Below are 20381 nucleotides of genomic sequence, written 5' to 3'. Positions count from 1 at the left end.
TCACTGGAGCAGAGAATTTATTAAATCAAGTCTTTCATTTCCTTGCTGTGAAAGGCCGACTTTGTTCTCCTTGATGAATTTACCTATTATCTCGCTCTTTGCCCAGAAGGAATTCTCAGTATCCCTTTTAACAGACAGCAGCGCCAACAGGTAGAAACATAAACAACATAGCAAGTGGAAAATGCCTCATGAGTGCCCCTAACTGAAATCTATCCAGGCTAAGGGAGGCTACACAGCCACACTTTTATCTCTGGTTTATGTCGCCTCAACAATCTGGTTTCAAAGAGTGTTCATTCAGATGTAGACCATCATAACGATACTAAAAATTCCAGTTAATAATTAAATACAGGATGTCAAAGATACACTTACCTCCTGTTTAGTTACTTTGGATCCATCCTTGCCCTCTGGATTCTCTGGAGACTAGAAAGAAAGAATTTCGGTGAATTGTATTGAAATTGGAAAATGCATATTAAAAGACCACATAAGCCAATGATATTCTGCAGGGAAAAGTAAGTTTATAAGAGGATATGTTTCACACACACACACACAGACACACACACATACACACACACTGCATTTATCTGCATAACTGCTCTAAGATTATACCAGGAAGTATTGCAAGAACTGATCTGAGCCCCTGTTCTCAATGCACATTCACTCTAAGGAATTTTCGTTGATCTCTTGCTGCCCGGTAAAGAACAGGGACCCAGCAGTCAGCAGCAGGGGTGCCTGGGACCCAACACATGTTCCAGTCACTTTGTTTCCCTAAGGTGAGAGCAGGGAAAACCTAAGCCAAGCGCAAAAGCGTACTTTCACCCCATACTCGCCTAGCCTTGATTTCTAGCCCATTTCTTGATACGATTTGATACATTTATCGTGAGTTCCTATTTTTCCATCGTCAGCTCCAGGCTCTCTCCCACACTCCCAGCCTCGGTAGGACGGCCCAGCGCCTGGCCACCCCAGCCGATTTCTTTCCTGATTTTGATCCATCTCCGGGGGTCGGGGCACCCTCCCACTCTCGCGACAGCTCAAACCTGACTCACAACGGGGGAAATACACTTAGATTTATGAGACACATCAGTTATCCCAATATATTTTTATTGGCTAAAGACAATAAATAAGATAAAAACTATTCAACTAATTAGAAAATTAAAACTATTTAACACAAGATAGGAATGGAGTTCCCAGGGTGAAAACATACAAAGAGCAAACGACATTTGGCACAAATGTTTGGCTTAGGAAAATAAAGCAGCTATGCGGCAATGGCTCATCTGATAAAATGAGAAAAACATTCAAAGCTCCTAAAACCCACTTTTTGCTGGGGTTGGTGACACTGTAAATTAATATAGTATTTTCAAAGAACAGCCTGGCAATATGAAAAAGACACTTAGGACTAATCATATAATGACCCAGTAATTCCAATTTTGGAATGAAGACTCAAAGAAAGAGACTTTGTAAAAATACGGTTTTGTTTGTACTGTTTCTAATATGAAATAACTAGAAACAACTCACATGATCAGTAAATAACAGAGAAATGTTTAAATAAACGATATAATTACTAATGCAATGCAATTAAAAATAGGCTATGTGAATACATGGAATGTCCACATAAAGTTAAGGCTAAATTTGAACACTTAGATTATAGGGAAATCCCTGGCGGTCCAGTGGTTAGGACTCTGTGCTTTCACTGCCAAGGGCCCGGGTTCGATCACTGGTCAGGGAACTAAGATCCCACAAGTCGCACAGCACAGCCAAAGAAAATAAATAAACACTTAAGATTATAAAGTAATATGTAAAACACAGGTCAGAAGTAGATAAAGACTTTGAGAAAGACAAAAGCTTTTCTTCAAGACACAGTAAACCTTCTCTTCTTCCCTGGGGCTGCCTGTTACCCACTGTTACCCACCGTCTACCGATTCATCTCTCTTCAGAACCTCCCAGATCCATGGAGCTCTCTCCTGTTTCCCAAATCAACCAATTATTTTTCCCTCATCCATGGAATCTTCTCTATCATCAAGGAAAACAAAGCCTCTCTTTTCTTTCTTTCTTTATTTTTAAATTGTGTTAAATTTCTTGGTGCAAATTTCTATTTCTTTATTTATTATTTTTTGGCCATGCTGCGTGGCATGCAGGATCCTAGTTCCCCAACCAGGGATCAAACCCGTGCCCCCTGCAGTGGAAGCTCAGAGTCTTAACCACTGGACTGGTGAGGCGGGGGGGACGGGGTGGAGTCCCAGAACTTCTCTTTTCTGTCCCCACTCTCTTGCAAAGAATGTCTGGCTCACAGATCTCATGCTATACCAGCCAGCTGAGTTTGAGACAGAAAAATCTTAGAAAACCGAATCCCTAGGTGAGCCATTTGGCTATGCTCATTTCCACGGTTACAAACTTGACCCTTCTGGCCACAGACCAGATCCTCTGTTGTCTAAAGTGCTGGGCTCTCATTCTTACTTATCAGGCCACTCAGTAGATTCAATCTGGGGTACCCTCCAGCTGTAACTGACAGGCTTTTAAAGAAGCAGCACACAGCTACTACTGATGTTAAATGACATTAAAAATTTTTTCTTAAACTGATGTTAATGACATTATGTTCAATATTCTTCTAGGCAGTGGATTTGTGACAGCAATATGACTGAAAGATCACTCTCTAAACACTGACCTAACAATGTTTGTACTGGATGCAAATTATTGAAAAAGAGAAACTGGGAAAGACCCCACCAAAAAAAACAGGTATAACTGAAAATGTTAATCCTTTCAGATGCATGAACGAATGAACCTAAGACTGGAGATGGGAAGAGATACAACTCCAGCAAAGCTCAACCTCTCCATAAGAGCATTCTATGAACAAGCACATAGCAAACTGCAAGTCAGGAACAACCCAAGTGATCTTCTCCCTGGGATCAGTGGGGTATTGTGGCACACATGCAGGTCAAGACACTGGCTTCAATCTTGGCTCTCCACCTAGGAGCTGTGTGATCTGGGGCAGTGACTTGATCACTGTGGCTCAGTGTCTTCATATGATAGATGATAATGACATCTAACTCAGAGGTTCATGTTTATGATCAAGCCAGATGTTGGGGAGAGCATTTCACAGACTCAATCGCTATACAGATGTTATACAACAAAATATATGTCTTCTGAATTATCAAATATGACATATCATATTCAACAGAGCCTTGAGGTTGAGCACATTTCCTTACATCCAGAATCCCTGCAACCTTGTCGTCTGTTTTTGTTACACAGAGTAACAGGTACACGATTTTGGAAAGACCTACCGTTTCAGGCTGTCTTATCACACACTCTGTCCACCGTTAACACTTAGCCATGAGGCTGGAGAGAGCAGGAGATCATGGTATGAAGGGATTAAAAGAGAAGCCCGAAGGTTTTGTCCCAAGGGATCTTGAGGAATAAAAACAAAGAAAAGGGAGAAATGAGGCTTGGGGGTGTACACAGATGATCTCAGATGTACTTCAACCACCTCGCGGGCTGACGGGAAGGATGAAGTGAGTTAGACGGGATGTGGGGAATTCCAAGGCAGAGGGGTTCTTGCCCCACTCCCCCAGACAGGGCAGGCTTATGCTAATCCAGGTGGAACCCAGAATGGTCAAGAGGGCAGAGAACCATGGTCTAACAAAAAGATCTCATTCACATATCTGAGGCTCCTTCAGCACCCAAGTGGATGGGGACTGAGCTGAGAGCCAGCAAGGGGTGGGGGACACACGTGGCCTGATGGAAGGCACAGCAGGGATTCTGGGGGAGTCGGAAGCACCACTGAGAGATGACCTGAGGGCAAGTTGGCAGGCAGGTGGATCACTGAACACCTGGTGACCCAATGGAGACACAAAGTCAGCCAAGAGCATGAAATCCGGCAAAAATCAACAGGTAGTTGAACTTTTTAAAATTATAAGTTCTGAAAATTAAAGTAGGCTCGTTGAAATAAAAAAACTCAAAACATAAACTCTAGAACAGGGACAGTAGAAGAAATAACGAATTGTCACGGACTGCTGAGGAATTAGCCCAGAATGCGGGAAAGAGCAATGAAGAGATAATATGAAAGAGAGGTTAGGAGACACAGTGGCTAACTGCGAGGTTCCACACGTATCTAATAGACATTCAGAAGCAGAGAACAGAGATACTAACTAGGAGGAAGGCAAAGGCTTAATGGGTGAGAACTTCCCCAAACTGAAGTCATGAGTCTCCAGATGGAAAACTCACACCAAGGAACAAAGTGGAAACAAAACAAAGCAAACAAATACAATGAGACAGAATAAAACTACAGAAGGTCAAGGAAAATGAGAAAAATCTTTAAAAGTTATCAGAATTAAAAGATGAATTATTTTTAAAGAATTACTTCTCAAGCATCTATAAATTATAAGAAACCACAAAGCAATGTTCAAGGAGTTGAGGAAAACTGTCAGCCTAGAATCCTATACCCAGCTATCATTCTAGAGTGAAGGCAAAATAAAGACATATCAGAATACAAATACTAAGAGAGTTTACTACCAACAGAACCTTTCTTTCAACAAGGATACAATACTAAATAATCAAATTCAGTGATAAGAAAAGTGAATTAAGATGGAAGGAAAATATGTAAGAAAAAATGTATAAAATATATTGGCAAATCTAATTATTACCTGTAGATACTAATATCTATTTTTTGTGTGTTTAAAAATATTTCAATAGAAATCCTAGACTAGTGCTGCCCTATAGAATTATAACACGTAATTTTAGATTTTCTAACAGCCACATGAAGAAAGTTAAAAGACATGGGTGAAATTAATTGTAATAATATATTTTATTTAACTGAACATATCTAAAGTTTTATCATTGCAACATGTTATCAATATCCAAATTATTAATGAGATATTTCACAAATTTTCTTGGTACTAAATCTTCAAAACCTGGCATGTATTTTACACTTACAGCATACCTCCATTCAAATGTTAAGTTTTCACCAGGAACACCTGACCCTCTAAATATGTTAGAGATCATAAAGTTTATAGTAGTTTCACATATTCAGGTTGTTGCAAAAATATTTAAAATTTTCCAGTAACTGAATCTAATACCAGTTCTTAAATTTAAATTGATTAAACTAAAATTTTAAAAATTCAGCTCATTCTTTCTCATTGGCTAATAGACTCATGCAGTTAATGGCTGCCATATTGGATGGCACAATTCTAGACAATAACAACCGCAAAAGATGAGAGGAGGGGGAACAGATCATCCTCACCCCCAGCATGGGAGGGTCCTGGTTTTGTTCTGGAAAATGATACTGACACAGAGTCATTTTAGACTCTGTTAAAACAAAATTTAAAGACAGGCATTACAAATTTTAAGAAAATAAATAAGATCTATAAACTTAAAAATCAGGAGAAGTGGAATAAGGCAAATTTTACAAATCAAAGGCAGAGGAGAAAAGAGCAAACTAAAGGAAAACACATGATAAATGGAAACCACAAAATAAGTCATTAAAAAAGTCCAAATAGATTAGTTATCATAATATACCTAAAGAAATTATATTCATTCATTATAATGTCAAGTAACAGAAGACATAGAACAATACAAGTATATGATTCCACTTTTACAAATTTTAAAGCAAATCAATATTATGGATTTATATATGACATATACATCATAAATGTATAAAATCATGGGCTGGAAGGATACACACCAAATTCATGATCATGCTTCTCTCCAGGGAGGCTGACAAGGGAAGGGAACCAAGGGGGTGTTCCGAACTTGAACTTTATCTGTAACATTTTATTTTTAGAAAGATCTGAAGCAAATAGGATAAAAAAAGTTCAAATGTGCGAATTCTGAGTGATGGGTAAATAGGTATGTTATATTGTTTCCTGAATTTTTCTGTACTTAAAACCCCCTAAAATATTATCAATACTAAGGGGGTAGGGGAGTGGAAGCAAAGCCCAGTTGGCAGTGCCACATCTACTCCCAACACAAATTCCATGACTATTAGTGCTTTCTGTATTCCTTTTTTTTAAAACAGTTATTTTCTTTTTTATTTATTTTTATTTTTATTTTTATTTTTGGCAACGCCATGCGGCATGCAGGATCTTAGTTCCCCAACCAAGGATCAAATCCATGCCCCCTGCAATGGAAGTGCGGAGCCTTAACCACTGGACCGCCAGGGAAGTCCCAGTGTTTTCTGTATTTCTTAAATGGCTTATAAGTCAGGTCCACACACTGCCTCTTCCTTTTCTGTTCAAGACATATAATTCATAGTCATTTCAATTGTGCTGATATGAAGGAATCTGGAGCTGGGTAAGACAGGAAGCCAAGAGCTTTACAAACGCGAATTCAGAACTGTCCCTCTTGGGTGAGTGTAGGATGAGAGCTGGGCAGAGGGAGCTCGGCTGCCTTCAGCAGCTGACCAACTGCACTGTCTCCATTCTCCCATCTCACAAAGATGCCTGGGTCCTGCACCTGAAGACACGAAAATGCACTGAAGGGGACACAACCATATTTCCTTAAGATAACTGCAGCAGCAGCCCTTCTCAGGAAACCAAGAAAAGAAACTTGGAATTTTCATTCTGTAGATCATCCACAGGAATCAACAGGACAAATTACCAACTGCTGAGCTTCTCCTGCAATAAACAGTGGTTACCACCTTACACAGGGGCTCTTGTGGGCGTCGTGAACCCAGTTTTCTCTCACCAAACTCAGGAAGGTATCAGAGGAGATGAGAAAATCCTTATGGCCTTCAACAGTTGCTTGGGAATAGCACGACATGGCCTTAGCCTCCAAATTTGTCACTACAGAGAAAAATATTGCGGGTGTGGCAGGAAGCTAGGAACAAAGGCTAGTACCTCCTGGTGCCGTATTTCTCAGCCACAGGAGAAGAAAGAGGAGGGCTCGGGGTTCTCAGCAAAGAGTACTGGACCTTGTATTAAAGTTCCAAATAGTCTTTACTGGTAAGTGTAGGCTCTCAGAGTTTTCCTTCTAAGATTTTAAGTGACAAGGGCTACTGCTTTATAACTTAAGTGAATTTGTTGAGAGCCTAGAGTACGCATGAAATTCAAGAAACCATCTGCCAGCAGCCATAGAACAAATCCAGTCTCAACTCCTGGGTTATCCATGCTGATGCACGAAAGCTGGGAGTAGACGTAACACTGCAAGTAAACCAACAACCACTTCTTTTCACCTGGGGAATGTATTACTTGGAGGGGATTTTTCTCTAACTTGTTGGCCAGTATGTTTAAATTATTATTATTTTTCTTTACATTTTCTTTTAAAATCGATTTACATTTTCTGTTATAAACCTAAGGCTGGAGAAAAGAAGGCAGTCCAATAGTAAGCTGGTTAGAGGAGGAAAACCATTCTAGGACAAAAATCCAAACAACCCACTCAGAGAAAGACTGAAATGTGTCCATAACTAACTCTTTACTTTTCTGCTAAAATTAACACATAAACACAACTACTTGATTAATTTCCCTCCACAAATGAGGGCACTGTCCAGGAAATTCTTATGAAGTTTTCCAAATAACAGGTACTTCCCTTAAACTCATATATTCACATATTTGAATTTGACATATGAAACAGACACTGAAAGTTTTATTCAAAGCCACAAGGACCATTGTTTAACATCAGCATGGCTGTTTTTCATTCATGCTGTAAGTATATGTTTGGGATCCTCCAATACTGCCTTGCTTTCTTTACAATAACCCTTAAAAATCCAGCATTTAGGATTGAGAGCTCCCATGCAAAGGATTAATAATCAAACTGATGTCAAATTTCTTTCTTACCTCCTTCCTTGCTTGTGCCTATTAATTTCGTCAACTTCTATAAACCCAAATAGCTTATTAAGGCCATGAGGCTAGTATGTCTTCCCCAAATAAAATTTTGTTGTTCAAGATAAAAGTAATTGAGTAAGAACTCTGCTTTAGAAGATTTTGGATGAACCGATATAAACAGCAACTCTTCTTTTCTGAGAGATACTTTTAGGGAAACTATCTCACATTGTACTCCATTACAAAAGATAACTGAAAGCAAAGAAAAAGCTCTCTTCAAGTATGTTCAGTGAACTTTTCTTAGTATAAATACACATAATTTAATAATGGAAGTATATAATTAATATGAAATAATTTAAAATATTTCACACATCTCTTTGGTCTGAGCTGCCTCTTTCATGACAGCTATCTCTTCCCCCGTGTTGTGTGAATGGGATCATGGGCGAAGGTCCCAGCTGAGGTCCGCAGCTTGATCCCAGTCTGGCTTGTATCTTATGTCCCTGGGCCTGAGTTTCTTCATGAGGAAAACTAAGAGGATGGACCCGAAGATCTGACTTGCCTGACTTTGTGAGATGCTCGTATACATACTAATCACATTATGTAAGCGTCTAGGACAGAGATGCCAGGTATGGGAGTCTTAGAAAAGGACACGAGAAGAGACCCAAAGGAACAACCATAATCTCAGTAAACATGGATTCTGTACTGCACTCATGTGCAAAGCAATGATCTGAATGAGTTAGTCTCCTCACCACAATCCTGTGAGGTTGGTAAACAGCATCATGTCTATTGTATAAATGAGGAATTGAAGCCAGAGAGATTAGGTAACTTGCCCAAGATGACCCAGCTGGTAATCTTGCTGGTCTGTGGAAGAGCTGTGATTCAGAGCCGGGGAGGCTGGCTCAGGTTCACGACTCATCCACTACGCCACTCTAGGTCGTTTCTGCTGGCTTTCCCAATTTCAAAACTGTGTGCAGATCTGGGATGCTAGGGGAGCAAAGCGCTTCCAGGGTGGGAAATATCTTAACCTGTAGACCTAGCCAAGCAACACATAATATGTAATGTAGTGTGTCCTACTCCCCCTCATTTGTGAGCCTCTTGGAATAGCAAGACACAATTTCCCATTAAAAATATTACATGTTGATTGCTTCCATGTCCTGGCTATTGCAAATAGCGCTGCAATGAACAGTGGGGTGCATATATCTTTTCGAATTATGATTTTCTCTGGGTATATGCCCAGGAGTGGGATTGCTGGATCATATGGTAGCTCTACTTTTAGTTTTTTAAGGAACTAAATGTCCATCAACAGATGAATGGATAAAGAAGATGTGGTACATATATACAATGGAATACTACTCAGCTATAAAAAAGAATGAAATAATGCTACTTGCAGCAACATGGATGGACCTAGAGATTATCATACTAAGTGAAGTAAGTCAGAGAAAGACAAATATCATATGATATCACTTATATGCGGAATCTAAAAAAAATGATACAAATGAACTTATTTACAAAACAGAAACAGACTTATAAACTTAGAAAACAAACTTATGGTTACCAAAGGGGGAAGGTAAGGGGGTAGATAAATTAGGAGTTTGGGATTACCATATACACATTACTATATATAAAATAGATAATCCACAAGGACCTACTGTACAGCATAGGGAACTCTACTCAATATTCAGTAATAACCTATATGAGAAAAGAATCTGAAAAAGAATAGATATATGTATAACTGAATCACCTTGCTGTACACACCTGAAACTAACACAACATTGTAAATCAGCTATACTCCAATATAAAATAAAAATAAAGATTAAACTTACAAAAAAAATAAATTTTTGTCAGATAATTCTAAAAAAAGTTAAAAAATAAAAAAATAAAATAATATTACATGTTGACAAAAAAAATTACATGTTGAGATGCACATAAATGTACTATTCTGGGTTTTTAAATGGTCACACACACATATACAAGTATTTTTATCTCACTATTAAAAGTAAAGGCAACACAACAAATCAGTTCTATCATTTTTAATAGTACTTTACATTTCTCTGTATACTTTCACCTTGTTGCTGTATTTGATCCTCTCAGTAGCACTGAGATACACAGGGACTGTCTTAATATTCCCATTTTACAGATGAAGAATAGAGACTTGAAGAGGTCAAGTGACTCTCCCCCAATAAAGAGTTGTGAAGACCACACTAGACCCCAGTCTTCCAACTTTTACACCAGGGGTTTTAAAGGGCTGTTATCAGATGGTTACTTTATTTTCCTATTTGCTCAGACATGAGTTTATTTCTACTAAATGGTAAACACAGTTATGATGTTCCTTATATTTTTGCAAAATGAATCAGCCAGCTCTGATGTGATGGACATGTGACCACTCAAAGGGGGAACAGTAAAATTAAAAATTGTAATTAAGAGAAGCGATAAAGGAAAGCAATGAGAAGTAGAAAAGATACAGTTAAAAACTGTATTATGTGGCATATACACGTAACTTCAGAAGTCTTTAAAGCTTCACACGTTGATCACCTCAAGCCTTTGGTATGTTTACCTCCTACATACACCAGGCCCAAGACTCACAACTGCCCGCGAAGTAGAATTTAACAAATTCTGTCCAGTACTGTACTGTAAAAAGCCACAGCTTGTACCCAAGAAGAAAAAACAAAGAGAGAGAAAGAAAGAAAAGAAAAAAAAAATCTCTTGGGGTAAACTTTGTATTTATCTTTATATGGGGTCAGAATAATAAAGATATAATTTTAAAATAATATCACTTTATATCTTTTAAAAATAACTTTTGTAATTAAACATGAATCATTTGGTAATCCAGGACTCTGAAATAAAACTCCATCCAGTTCTAGGTGCAACAGCTTTGATAACTATGAGGCTTTTAGCACCTGCTAAAACAAAACACCTGCTCATTTTTAAAATCCAATGCGTAAGCAATGGTGACTTAACACTTACTTACATTATAACCTCTCAATATATTGTATAATATGCAAGTGTGTTTACATGTTTCTGGTCACAGGGGAATATCCCTATTCTTTGAAATATAACAAATTAACGAAGACAATGCATCTTAGAAATAGTAAATCCAGCAGTTCATGGTGGAATTTGAGAAAATACGAAGTTTTAGACCCTCAATACTCAGATACCAAGGCTTGGATGAGGAAACGTCATATATATATACCTTGTATATGACCCTGCAGTCCATTAGTTCCTGAAATACCCAGAAGGCTTCATGATAATGTACATCTTTCAGAAGCCAGAGGCCTGGACCCTGAGGGCAGCCTTAGGCGTGATCACAGATAATAATGACTTGTGGGGTACCTTCCTATGACTGGTACCTAGAAACAATGGCATCAGCCTATATCTTAATAAAGACAACATTTTAAACAGATGGACACTCACATATTTACATAACTCCTGAATCTTCCCAGCCTATATCTTAATAAAGACAACATTTTAAACAGATGGACACTCACATATTTACATAACGCCTGAATCTTCCCTGTTTCATTCGTTGGGCGCCTTGATTTAAATAAAAATACACGAGGCCATTAGAAATAAATATTTATGGGAAGTACTGTGGTGTCATGGTTAGGAGAAAAAGCTTGAGTAAAAGAGGGCTGGGGTAGAATTCCTGGCTCTGTCTGGGAACTTTGTGACTGAGTCATAGAAAGCCACCTAAATGTTATTTACTGTGGCTGTCACACGATCTGTGAGATGAGGACAGCCTCGCAGAACTGCGGGGAGAATAAAATGAAATAATATGAAATTACACCGTAATACGTGCCACACAGGTTTATTTCTAACAACTTCACATATTTTTATTTAATTTTTATTTTATTCTAACGACTGTAAAGCACAAAGCTCAGGTCCGGTACAGCCAGGTATTCAATAAGCGGTAGCTATTTAAATTTTAATGGAAATAAATATGTGTATATATTGTTACGGATATAAGTTCTGCTTAAAATATTAAATTTTGGAACCAATTTTGAGATTTAAAACCTTTTTCTATATCTCCCTACTTCTGATTATGCATATCATTTACTTGCTGGGACCGACCACGCATTTGCCTTGGGCATATATAAATGGCCCTGTTTCTGGACATGCTCACAAGATGTAAAAATACTGGACTCAATAAATACCTTGACCAGGAACCCATACATGATTCCACTGAACTCTTCCAAGAACGCAGTTAAATGTACAATAAATAAGCAGCCAGCGGGAGAAAATATTCAACATTTTGATTTGGTTTGTTATCTTCAACACTGATTTTTAAATTACTCAGGAGACTAACATCGTATTTCAACATACTAGGTACTGTGAAAGCAGACAGCTTAAACGGTGTTTACTTCAGTCGCCATTTCCAAATTGTACCCTGCAGGAAAGTGGAATCTATTTAACTTTGGTGTAAACAAAGGCAGTGCTTTAGGGGAAAAAATATAGGGAAAGAGGATCACTTGATAACTGATTTGCCAAGGGAATTTTAATGTTATGTGGCAATATTTTTAAGCATAATTTTTTCTGTGAGAAAAATCAACCATGTAAAAATGCACCGGATGAAAGCTTATGTTCTTTCAAAAACACTACCTACTCCTATAATTGCAGTTAACTGGACATACAGGGTGATATCTGTGCACCACTGGTCCTACAAAATGGAAGCTTGGCTTATTAGAAACCTGTTTTTTCACTGTAGTTCTCTTAATAATTAAAAATATCAGCACCACAGTAATGAACATCCATTGACCGTCTCACACATGCCAGGCCCTGTGCTAAGAACTGTGCATTCACCATCTCATTTAATGCCTCCAACGACCCAAGGAGGTAGAACATATTTTTAGCCCAGTTTTGCAGATGAGGAAACCAAGTCTCAGAGAATTAGGAACTCAGAAGCTTAGGGAGGAGTTAAGTAACCTGCCCTAAATTACACAGCTAGTAAACAGTAAATCCAGGCTATATTGGACTATCTCCCCAACAAGGATATGAAATAATTAAAGTTACTACCTTCTTCCCTTGAAAACAATTCATTCATGCACTCGTTCAGCAAACAGTTACGGTACCTGTGCTAGGAGCTGTAAGGGGATTAAAAAAAGACCAGAGCCACCAAAGACTTCATGATCAAGTGGAATTAGAAGGATTACAAAATTAATTCAAAATTAGGTAATCAATCAAATAACATGTCTCAACTTAGAAACATGGTCCCAGACAACCACCTTTTAAACACAAGAGAGTGGTTACAGAAAAGCATAGGAGCCAAGAAGTCACTGAATCTTTACTAATGAGTAAGGGTAGCTACCGTACACAATCTAACCCCAAATGTTGTAACTGGCCTTGAATTTAACTTCCTTCTACTTCAAAGAAAGCAAGACGTCAGAGATCACCTTTATTAACAAACTAGCACTGATCCTCTTGTGATTTAAAAAAAAAGAAGCTATAATCCCCAACCCTTTTAACCAAACAACTTTCTGCCAGTGTCTTTTCTTTGGACACAGAGTCTGACCAAACTTTTGAATGCTCAGAGCTCATAGTTTTTCTTGTGGCTCATTATCACTTCTTGCCCTGAATTATGAATACTGACATATGTATATTACCTACCCTGTCAGACTGAAAGATCCTTAAAAATAAGGGCCTTTACTCATTCACTTCAAAAAGGGTTGGAAGAAACAATAATTCACTTACTTTCCCAAGGTGATAGTACTTTGCATAAAGGTGATGCTTGATAAATGTTTATTTAACATGAAGTGAGTGAAGGAATGAATAAAATGTATAACCCTGGCATTCTGGAGGCTTTACTCAAATACAGGTCTCATATCAACATTGGCGCAATTAAATTCAGCAAGTATTTATGGATGGCATACTACATATCAGGCCCTTTCATATTCAGACTGGGTAACTCAATATGGCTAAGAAGGCAGTTCTCTCCAAACTAACTTACAGATTCAATTCGATCCCTATCAAAATCATGGCAGGCATGTTGTAGAAATTTACAAGTTGATTTGAAAATTTATATGGAAGTGCAAAGGATGTTAATAGCCAAAAGGATTTTGAAAAGGAAGAACAAAGTGAGGAACTGACATTACCAGTACCAAAGCCTACTATAAAACCACAGTAATCAAGATAATGTGGTGTTGACATATGGACAAGCCTATAGATAATGCAACACAACTCAGAGGATAGAAATCGAACCTTTACATTATGATGAATTGATTTTCAACGAAGGTGCCTAGGCAATTCAGTGGAAAAAAGATGGTATTTTTAACAGTTGGTGCTGACACAGGTAGGTATCCACATTGCACACGCGCACGCACACACACACACAAAAGAATTGAAACCCTTATCTCATACTATACACAAATTTAATTCAAAATGGATCATAAACCTAAATATAAGAGCTAAAATTATAAAACTTTTAGAAGTAAATATCTGTGGCCTTAGATTAGGCAAAGATGTATTAGACAGGACACTAAATGGATTCCATCAAAATTAAAAAGCTTCTGTTCTTTGAAAGACATCAAGACAAAATTTCTTTAAAAGCCACAGACTGAAGGAAAAGATCTATAAATCATATATCTGATAAAGGACTTGCATCCAGAATATATAAAGAACACTTACAACTCAATAATAAGATGAACAATCCAATTTCAAAATGGGCAAAATATTTGAATAGATGTTTCACCTAGGATATCCATTATGCTAGTAAACACATGAAAAGATGCTCATCATCATTACTTATTATGGACATGTAAATTAGACTAATTAGAAGGCTATAAGCAAAAAACCCTGGCAATACCAGCTATGAGCACAGATGTGGAAAAACTGGAACCCTCATTCACTGATGATACAACTACTTTGGAAAACAGTTTGGAAGTTTCTTAAAGACAGACTTTCATACCACCCACCAGTTCCACCCTTAGGAAACTTCCCAAGAGAAATGAAAATATGTCTGTGCAAAGACTTACATACAAATATTCACAACAGCATTATTTATAATAACCCCAAATTGAAACAATCCAAATGTCCACCAACTTGTGAAAGGATAAACAAAAAGTCGAATATCCACACAGTGGACTATTATTGGGCACTAAAAAGGAATGAGGTACGGATACATGCTACCCCATGGGTGGACCTCAAAAACACTATGCTGAGTGAAAGAAACCAGACTATATACTGTGTGCTTCCTTTTATATAAAATTTCCAGAAAAAGCAAATCTATATAGGGATAGTAGGTTAGTGGTTGTCTAAGACTGGGGTGGGAGTAGGGACAGTCTGTAAACAATGGGAGAGACCTTTCTGGAGTGATAGAAGTGGTTTAAAACTGGATTATAGTAATGTTACACAACTCTATAAATTTATTAAAAATCATTGATTCGTATACTTTGAATAGATGAATGGATTTTATGGTAAGTACATCATACCTCAATAAAGCTTTTTTTTTTTTTAAACGAAATTATACCCCCATCCACATTGCCTGAGAGTTGCTAAAGTGTCAGTGTCACTACGCACTGGGCAGTAACACTTTCAAGCTTTTCTTTAAACCAGACTGGTTTTAAAAACTCACATCTCATTATTCTTAATAATATACATTTCTTTGATTTTTAGTAAAACTAAACATTTTCATCTATTGAATCTGTTATTTTCTTATAAGCATATACATCCTTTCCATAAGGACATGTGAGCCTCTTTATCTTTTTAAAATAGCACACTTTTTTCAGTGATACGTGGTACAAATATTTTTTCCCCAGTTGTTCATAAGTTTTAAAATTTTGTTAACAGGGTTTTTTTTTTCTTTGCCATACTGACATATTCATTTTTATGTAGTCAAATTTATCTCTATTTTCATTTACAGAGTCTGTCTCTGGTGTTATAATATGTGATATTCCTTTGAAAGATTAATCAGAAACCTTGAGTATTGTTAGTTAAGCATCCCACGTGCCAAGTCCAGACCTACTGGGCCTTTCCACTTTATGAAAAGAGATAAAACATAATTTCAAATCTCAAAGCTAGAGGCAGACAGACTTTTCTTCCTTAAACCTTTATTTTAACTGTAAAGAGAGACTAGTGTTTACATCCCAAATTCCTGGAAAACTGCCTCATTAGAGAAAATTTCTGATGTGATACACTAGACATTTCCAATAGTTCCAGTGATGAAGAACTGGCAAAATAAAAAGAAGGAGTGTTTTTGCTACTCACGCCAGAACCATGGCTCTAGGACTTGCTGGCTGAGGTCTCTTTGTAGACCATCAGGTCATCACATAACAGCAAGATCACTGTAGGCATTCGTGGATGTCTGACCAGAACAGTCCAGAACTCAGTCATTCACTGTCCCACCACCACCTGAGTCCAGGAATTAGTGGGTGGTGACCCACCACCCATTAGGTAATGAATAGAGGAAACTCAACTTTATTTAAATCTCACCAACTTGGGAAGAGATGGAACGCTAACTGAAGAACTCGTCACTACTGAGTGCTATACTGCTTCAAGAAAATACTACTGCAGTTATAAAAACCATTTGGTTTCGTGTAGTTATGACTATCACACACGAAGATATAGATAAAATTCACAAAGGTAAGACAGACTCAAGGATGTATTGTACAACACGGAGAATATAGCCAATTTTTTTTGTAATAACTGTAAATGGAAAGTAACCTTTAAAAATTGTATAAAAAATTAAAACGAAAAAAAAACAATAATAAAATAAAATATTTAAAGAAAAGAAATGGCATAAGAATGTTTTATATTAATGTGGATACTGTGGCCTTCGAGGTACAGTATATACCTGAGGCCTGGTCATGTTGAGATACAATCAGAAGAGGCATCCAAATGCCTGAAAACAGAAAATGCCTGCTTTTCTATTTGTATATTTGAAACCGCACCCCCCAACACACACTTTCAAGACTGGCCCCAGTTCAACCTTCTTTCCTTACCTATCCTACAGCTTTTAGAATCTATACTATGTATTCTGGGACATACATACAGGCTTAATATTATTCAATTGTTTTGTGGCCACTACCCTTATCACCTCATTGAATTAAACAGAAGCTCCATGAGGGCAAACTTTATATCCCTATGGCACGCAAGCAGTGCTAGGATTCCAGATGTTTCTACTGACTTTATTAGTGCCGTTTCTTACTCTGCAGCCTCAACAGTGCTCATTAAATAACATTTCTTGATTTCTGGGAAAAGTGGAAAAAAAGGGGCCAAGACGGTTAAAAAAAGAAAAAAAGTACGGTGGGGACGCTTTCGAAACTTATAATGTAGAACAGGCAGTGCTTCAGCCAAGAAAAATATCGCGGAGTAGTATGTACATGATACCCCGGCTTCACAGATCCTGCAGAGCAACGCACAGATTGTCTCCAGTTCTCTTCTTTGCATCTAGGCAGCCTTTATCTAAAGACTATTGGTTCCTATGTAAGTTCCCGTGAACTCCAGGGTTCCGTGAGGCGGCTCCAAGGTTTGCCTTGTAGATGGGGTGGCCGTGGAAGCCATGTTTAATTTGCGGCTGCTCCTGTCCAGGTACCAGCCCAGGTCCTTTGGCCATGGGTATAAATGGAGAGCATTTCTATTACTCAAGGAGAGCTTTCCCACCTCTGAAAACACTCTGATGTCCCTAGGATGACACACAGGTGCCTGCACACAGGTCTGCCCCTAGTCCCAGGACGCCTGACTAGCTTCTTCCCTGCCTTCTAGGGAAATAAAACAATAATTAAAAGCCAGTTCCCCTACTGCTCTTCTTTTCTTCCCTTCTATTTCCTTAAGAGAGGTGGGCAATGAGGAAAAGTAAGAGTAATGGTTTCACCAACTCTGACCCTTGGACAACAAGGATTCCGGCACATCAGGGTCCATTATAATAAAGAATTTGTGCACCTCTAACCTACTATTTGTCTAAATTTGTGAATAATTCCCAAGAAAGGAGATGGTATCAACTCACTCTGCAACCCATTTCTTGGTGACTCTACTAGAATTCCCAGCTTCGTCATTAAACCAAAGAAAATGCTGAAAATTGTGGCATCATTCTAATAGCCTCGTTCTAGTAATGGAAAAAGAACACTTTCATAAAAATTAAGTTTAAATAATGAACCTAAAGTATTAGTACTCAATATGCCATCCATCTTCTTAGGCAGGGAGTCTCTTTGCATTTCAAACTCCTCTTGATCCACCCACCACTAAATGAAGAGAATGAGTAAATACTGTCTGAAAATAAAGCCTCTACACCTGCAGCATCTAATTAAATCTCTGGTACTAGCTATTGGTTGGTGAGACCCTTGGGTAATTCCTGTCTCTAAGCCCCAGTTCCATGGAATACGCCTGTCAAGGTTAAATGAGAGGATTAAACGAGATGTTAAATCAAACTCTGCCCACACTATGAGGCACACAGTATGCGCACAATAAACTCTAAGATTTTTTTGAAACTTTTAATTATAATGTTTTTTTAAAAATGGAGGAGACAAGTTTCCACCAAATTCTTAGTAAAGACAGATAAAAAGGCAAAAGCTTCTGTATTTTTAAAGCTTCAATATTTTAAAATAATTCAGTCATTTACACACACACAAATCATTCCACCATCTTTAACCGATAAAGCAGAATATTATTTGCCCTTTTGCTTCAAATTTAATACCCTCACTGGTTAACATCGTTGGAAACACGAGGGCAAGGTATTTTCTTAGAAACAGCCGCTACACAGCGGTTTTGCCTCGGGCTGGGAGGAAAGCCTTCCCTTCCTCCCTGGGACAACAAGTCGCAGCCGGACTCCGAGGGAAACGTGCGTCCCCATGCGAGTTACTTGGTGTCCGGGGCCTGTGCGGAAGGGGACATAATAGTCCGCCAGGAGTGACCCCAGTGCCCCTTACGCACCCAGGGGCGCGGGAGCACGCGGACCCCGCCTTCCGGGACCGAGTGTGAGTTTGGGTCCCCACATCGGACCCGGTGGCTCCTGCCCTTTGCAGCCACGGTGCGCGCGCCCCCGGCGGCGTCCCGTCCTGCGTGTGGCCAACTCCGCGGCTGCCGCCGCCAACTGCGGGCAAGTCCAGCCACCCCGGCCCCGCCTGCGCCGTCCCCAGCCCTGCCTGACACTGGAGTTGGTACATACGGGTCTGCAGCGCAGGCGAGCAGGGGAGTGAGCGCTATTTTAAACATGGCTTTCCCTCTCCTGTAGCCTCAGAGCCATCGCGGCGCACCGGCGTGGGCACGGCCCACATGGGAATAACCCCGACATCTGCCCGACTTATTGGATTCATTTTCCATCTCCCTACGCGTGGACTTGTTCCCCACCCCGCGCTGCTTTTCCTCCACACTAACCGCAACCTGGCAGTTTGTAAAGAGCAAACTCCCCTCCTGGAAGCGGGGGTGAAAAGCGCTTTTGCTTCTTGTTCGAGGTGGAAACCATACCGGCTACAATGAGTTCAAAAAGAAGGGAAGCCGGGTCGCCGGAAAGAAAGTAACATTCAGAGATCGATGGGGACAGAGGGAGGGCGCAATGTCTGCAACAGGCAACTGAAAACAAGCACTGAAGAAGCGAAGAGATTCGCAACCCCCGAGTTACTACCGAGTGCACTGCACGCCATCCATTGCAATGACAAGATTTGCTGTTAGCACAATTTGAAGGGCTTTGAAATGTTTTTTGGTAAGACTTACCTTTCTCTTCGGCATAATGACTACGTTGGTGCAGCTAAAAAGTAAAGCAACGGGCTGGAACTGCTGGCACCGCCGCTGGATGCTGGCACCGCCGCTGGAGGCTGCCCCCGCCGCAGCTGTTCACGCGCAGGGCTCGGCGTAGCCCGGCCTCCGGGACCTGAACCTCCGCGGCTCCCTCCAGGGGCCCTCTACTCGCTTGCCTCCCCGCTCCTCCAATGAGGAGCCCCGGCAGCCGGCCGCGAGGCCCCATTGGCTGCGGCAACGTTCTAAATTCCACGAGGGCACGCCCACCTCCGTGCGCACGGTACGCTCTGTTGTAGTTTCCACTTCACCGAAAAAAAAAAAAAAAAAAAATCTGCCTGGCGACTGAGCATGCCCAGTTCAACTAGTAACTTCCAAGCCACAGGATCCTGTAGTTTCATTGTTTTGCCCGCTCCCTTTTTGGATTGTGTCAGTAGGAAGAGTAGGCCTTCATAAGGAAGAAAAAGGGTAAGGACGGACACATTAATTTCATAAGGTAAATGTATACACAGCAGGCACTTTATATAGTTTCCTGTAAAAGCTTGTAATGAATGCTGTGTGATGGAGCGCTGTGAAAGTGGGAAGGTACTCTGATCTGGAAGAGTCTGGCAACCTTTAAGGGTCTCGGTTTCCCCTTCTAGGTTTCTAGTGACAATAATCCCTAAAATTGCTTAGGAATAGTTTCCTGAAATCTGATAACAAATCACTCACTAATTCAGCCACCTTCAAACCAGCCTTGAAGGTGAGCAGAGTTCACCTTCCATATTTGTTATGGAAATTAGAAAAGACTGAAGAAGGTCAGAACAGATTATTTTATTTTTGAAACATATTTAAATGACAGTTTAAATATGCATAATTTAATGTTTCTCAAAGTTCTGCAAGGCATTTAACAGGCATTGCAAACACTTCTGAATTTATGAAATCATGCTTACCCTGATACCAAAACCGGTGAAAAACCACAGAAGTAAAGAGAGCTAC

The 20381-nt window shown here is 39.3% G+C and overlaps 1 protein-coding gene across 4 annotated transcripts in view; it reads right to left on the bottom strand.

The window, feature by feature from the left end:
* Positions 1-19608, bottom strand: part of HMGN3 (high mobility group nucleosomal binding domain 3) — a 30982-nt gene extending 11374 nt beyond the window's left edge. Inside the window, exons 1-2 of one of the 4 annotated variants that reach the window (XM_059941752.1) lie at positions 19383-19608; positions 370-420 (exon numbers count right to left, since the gene is read on the bottom strand). In XM_059941752.1, coding sequence (XP_059797735.1) covers positions 370-420; positions 19383-19397 — 66 coding nt within the window. In that variant the 5' untranslated portion in view covers positions 19398-19608. The remainder of the gene's footprint in view (positions 1-369; positions 421-19382) is intronic. The other 3 variants (XM_059941753.1, XM_059941754.1, XM_059941755.1) reach the window with 3 other exon arrangements.
* Positions 19609-20381: the final 773 nt, after the last annotated feature.

This window comes from Balaenoptera ricei, chromosome 12 (genome assembly GCF_028023285.1).
Source record: "Balaenoptera ricei isolate mBalRic1 chromosome 12, mBalRic1.hap2, whole genome shotgun sequence".
NCBI lineage: Eukaryota > Metazoa > Chordata > Mammalia > Artiodactyla > Balaenopteridae > Balaenoptera > Balaenoptera ricei.
Note: the sequence above shows the minus strand (reverse complement) of the source record. Positions and strands in the feature narration are given on the sequence as shown.